General features: G+C 33.6%; 1 protein-coding gene across 1 annotated transcript; it reads left to right on the top strand.

The window, feature by feature from the left end:
- The first annotated feature begins 641 nt into the window (after positions 1-641).
- Positions 642-2,433, top strand: LOC146959240 (mechanosensitive ion channel protein 5-like). The gene is made up of 4 exons (XM_085740788.1): positions 642-805; positions 1,268-1,561; positions 1,662-1,864; positions 1,964-2,433. Exons 1-4 carry the CDS (start codon positions 668-670, stop codon positions 2,247-2,249), a joined length of 921 nt encoding a protein of 306 aa, XP_085596914.1. The 5' UTR covers positions 642-667; the 3' UTR covers positions 2,250-2,433.
- The last annotated feature ends 2,198 nt before the right edge of the window (positions 2,434-4,631 follow it).

Here is a 4,631-nt window from a genome sequence, read left to right as displayed (position 1 = left end):
ATTAAATAACCTCAATTACCCCCTTCCCCTCAAAAAAGAAAAACATCAATTACCCCTTTAATTTTGTGATATCATCAATGTATGGATATCTTATAGGATAAATGCATAGTTGACTAATGATATGATAAATGTCTAATCTTAAATATCATATTAATGCATTCCTTTCTCACTAAAAACTGAAAATGTACATGCTGATGTGGATTAGTTTAATAACATTTAGTGAGCTTAAGCACCATATATGTACACGTGTACTTTTGCATTCTATGAAGCCAAATCTTTATAATAGAGAATTTTTTTTTTATATATTAAAACACATTTACGTGCATTTGTTATTTTTTTTTTGACAATTACGTGCATTTGTTATTAAAATATATGACATAATTTTAAAAAAAATCAAGATAAACATTGTAGGAAATTCGTAAATGGTTATGCGAGAAGATGTCTAATCTTAGTAGTAGTAGTCGTCGTCTTGGACTTATACTACTACTACTACTACTATGTGTTATTTAAACTCTCTCTCTCTCCTATGTGACATAATCAATTGAGTGTTTAGTGTGACCAATAAAGAAAAGGTTTCTGTCTAATTTAATATGCATTACATGTAATAAATGACAAGTGGTCCATTGTTTATTAGTCCTTTCTCTCTGTCATTTTATTTTCTTCCTTTATGCTGCACTGCAGGTTTATATATCCTGAGGACTTAATGCGTTTTATGCGAGAAGATGAGGCTATAAAAACCATAAATCTATTTGAAGGAGCGTCTGATTCTGGGAAAATCAGCAAATCCGCGTTGAAGAACTGGGTGGTAAGATTTAACGCGTATGATGCATAAACCGTGTAATTTCATATGTTTCCTTTTCTTCTTTAGTGTTGTTTGTCTGATGGAATACCTTTTAGAGGCAAAATTTGATAGCACTTCCTTGATGTGCATCACATTTTCATTATGGTTTCCTGACATTATTCACTTGTTGTAAACATTTACCCGCCGTAGTATATATATTAGATAAACCCATAGTTACCTAAGCTCTGTTTGACCCTGCCTAAGACTAGTTGCATCTGATTAAACTTGGCTTTATCTTTTTTCTTCTTCTTGTGCTCATTTTCAATCATACATGCTTTGACGAATCTTTTTAAGACAAAAATTTGCATCGAGAGAGTATTCGTGCCTGGTTACTTTTGATTTTGTTTACACTTTACATACAAGTATAATGTGTTTACTTCTATAATATTTACAAATTACAGCAATATTGCTCATTTTATTGTCCAGGTTAATGCCTTCAGGGAGAGGAGAGCGCTTGCTTTGACATTGAATGACACCAAAACCGCAGTGAACAAACTTCATCGAATGCTCAATTTCTTAGTTGCCATTATCATACTGGTTATTTGGCTCTTGATATTGGAAATTGCTACTACCAAATTTCTTCTTTTTGTGAGCTCACAACTTGTCTTGGTTGCATTTATATTCGGAAACACATGCAAGACTGTATTTGAAGCAATCATATTTTTATTTGTAATGCATCCATTTGATGTGGGAGATAGATGTGAAATTGATGCGACCCAGGTAATGTATATATCTCTAGGAGTTTATAGATTCTGTCTTCTTGCAATGCAAACCTGGTCTAATTTTGTCCCCCTCCCCTCATTTTTGCTTGTGGTTTCAGATGGTTGTCGAAGAGATGAACATCTTGACCACCGTATTTCTGAGATACGATAATCAAAAGATAACGATCCCTAACAGTGTCCTTGCTACTAAGGCCATACATAATTTCTACCGTAGTCCTGACATGGGAGATTCTATTGAATTCTGTATCCATGTAGCTACCCCACCTGAAAAGATTTCACTCATGAAACACAGAATACATAAGTATGTATTGAAACTGAAAGCTGTCTCTCCTTTATTATCTTTGCATATTTGTTGGTATATATATCTGATGACCTAAAATCGTTATTGACTACAATGCAGTTTCATTGATAACAAGAAGGAGCACTGGTATCCTTCACCGTTTATAGTCTTGAAGGATCACGATCAATTGAACATGGTTAAAGTGGCAATCTGGCCAACTCATAGAATGAACTTCCAAGACATGGGAGAAAGATATATCAGGAGGTCTCTTCTTATTGAAGAGTTGATGAAGATTTTCAGGGATCTCGACATTCAGTACCGTCTCATGCCTCTCGACATTAATGTTAGAGCTTTGCCTACCACTTCTGATCGTCTTCCAGCTAGTTGGACAACAATCACAAATTGAGTAGAAGGGTGAAATCCACCATGTACTTAGTAGCCTCATGTTGCGTGGCATTATGTGCTCCGAAGTGTTACATTTTAGCAGGGTAGGCTTTATGTAAAGAGTTTCTTATGGTTATTTCTGTAGATTAGCTTGATATCTACTAAGGTTAGTTTTTAGCTGATAAATCAAAGAGTTTCTATTGGTACATGCTTTTCTCATGCAGTTTTGTTTAAATAATGAGTATTCGTTGATACCTCTTATCCAACACCTTACTGAGTCGCGACTCTCTAGATGTGTATAACAGTTTGACCGCGTAATCGGTGTGTGATTGGTGTCGAGGATTGTTCTTGGCCAAATCTATCGATCCTGGATGAACACATGGTTGTCTGATGGACTAAAAAAAATGGAATTTTTAGAACACTTACAATTCCTCATACATGCTTTTGAATCCTGTGTGGTCTTGGGTCATCATGACCCTCTCCCCAATCCTCCCATTGTTCTTGCTCTCCATAGTTAAATGGTTATGGAATGCCCCTCAATCTAGCTTGCGCTGCCTTTTGGAAGATCATGACAGGCCTACCACCTTTTTTTTGTACCCAACATTATTGTACAAAAGGATAAAAATGCCCTACATTTGCGATGATTACTTTTTCACAGTAAAAGTCATCTTTGTGGTTTATATATTTTTTTCTCCACCATGAAAGTCATTTTTATGATACTGATTTTTAAAAAAGAAAATTATGTACAGTTAAGTTTTACATTTCATATTTATGATTATGTAGAAGTCTTTATTTGAGTTGGGGTGCCCCAATGATTGTCGGGTATGCTTAAAAAAGTTCTTTGTTAAACATGCAACAATTGCACCATAAGCCACCTCAAATCATGTAGATAATAACAAAATAAAGAATGATATTTGTATATCATTTATTTTTCTACACTCATTCAGCATCCTATTTTATCTTCATCTCTCTCTCTCTCTCTCTCTCTATATATATATATATATATACTAGTTTGGACACCCGTGCCAAGCACGGGCTAGAATTTGGTTATACTTGACATAGAGAATATTATTATGTATCATGTATTGATTAAAGCTAAAGATTTGATAAAATAGTGGAGGTTGAACAACAAACAAATGGAAAAAAAACACATACTTAAACCTTAAAGTTTTGAATGAAGATGTGGTATCATTCTCACCTGTGTGGTTGTTCTTTCTCCAATGTGCCGATCCACACCAGTGATGTCTCCCCTTGAAGGTCCAACGACGGTATCTTATCCCGGTTCAACATTGTGGGGGAGCGGTTCTTGGTAGTGGATCACGTATACAGAGACTATGATACTTAGTGGAGAGATGTTAATTTGTCAATTGTGAGTAACAATTTCACATTATATGCAAGAATAGATGTTGAGCAACATATAAGTATGGTGACTCATATATCTAATATCTTACGTTTGGTGCAATATCAATTTCACTTATATGATTGGTCTTAGTCTAATGTGATGATACAACCCATTGTAGGCTTCCACATAAGACATAATATTATGATGATTTTTTTGTTTCAGTTTTTGGCTGTCATTTGTTGAATTTTTAGCCTTAAATTTTAATTTTTAGATGTCATTCGCTTTCATGCAATTTTTTTTATTCAACCTTTGTTACTATAAATTTCTTTACTTTTGGTGTTTGGTGGAATCATAGTGGAAAATATAGATGTGTTAGGTCACAAAATACATGTTTATTAGACAGTTTAAATTGATGTGGTATTTTTTTAATGAGTCTAATATTTTGGTAGCATAATTACCAGCAATCGCCAACGCCTTCAACAAATCCATAAACTATCAGTAACTCACTATATTACCTATACTCTCATGGGTAAAACATACTTTCCTTAGTTTGTTCCCTCGTAATTTCTCTCATGTTCAAATTCCTTGTTCATCTTCTTTCTTTTTTTAATTTACTTTCTTTCTTCGCATGAAAGAAACAAACAAAAACACTCCTCTATGAAACCACTACCAACCAAATTTTTTTACGATGTTGTATCTTTGATCTGATCTCACTATATCACATACACAGAGATTCCTAACCTTAAGGGAGATATGTTAATGTGTCATGTGAGTTAAACTTCTCTTTGGATGCAATAATATATATTGAGCAACATATGAATGAATTGATAATATGCCTAATGTCTTGAGGTTTTAGGTGAAGATGTGGCGTCAATCTCAATCTCACTTCTGGAGTTTTATTAGTCAAATGTGATGATTCAATTCATTGTAGGCTCCCTTATAACTACAAATATTACGATGAATTATTTAATTTTTTTATTTTTTTAATATAATATCTTAATTTTTTAATATTCAATATATATTTTTTGATGTCGTTCGATTTCATTCAATTTTTTATCCAAC

The sequence above is a fragment of the Medicago sativa genome, chromosome 1, assembly GCF_051527215.1.
Source record: "Medicago sativa cultivar Bolivia chromosome 1, Bolivia_mono, whole genome shotgun sequence".
Taxonomy (NCBI): domain Eukaryota; kingdom Viridiplantae; phylum Streptophyta; class Magnoliopsida; order Fabales; family Fabaceae; genus Medicago; species Medicago sativa.
Note: the sequence above shows the minus strand (reverse complement) of the source record. Positions and strands in the feature narration are given on the sequence as shown.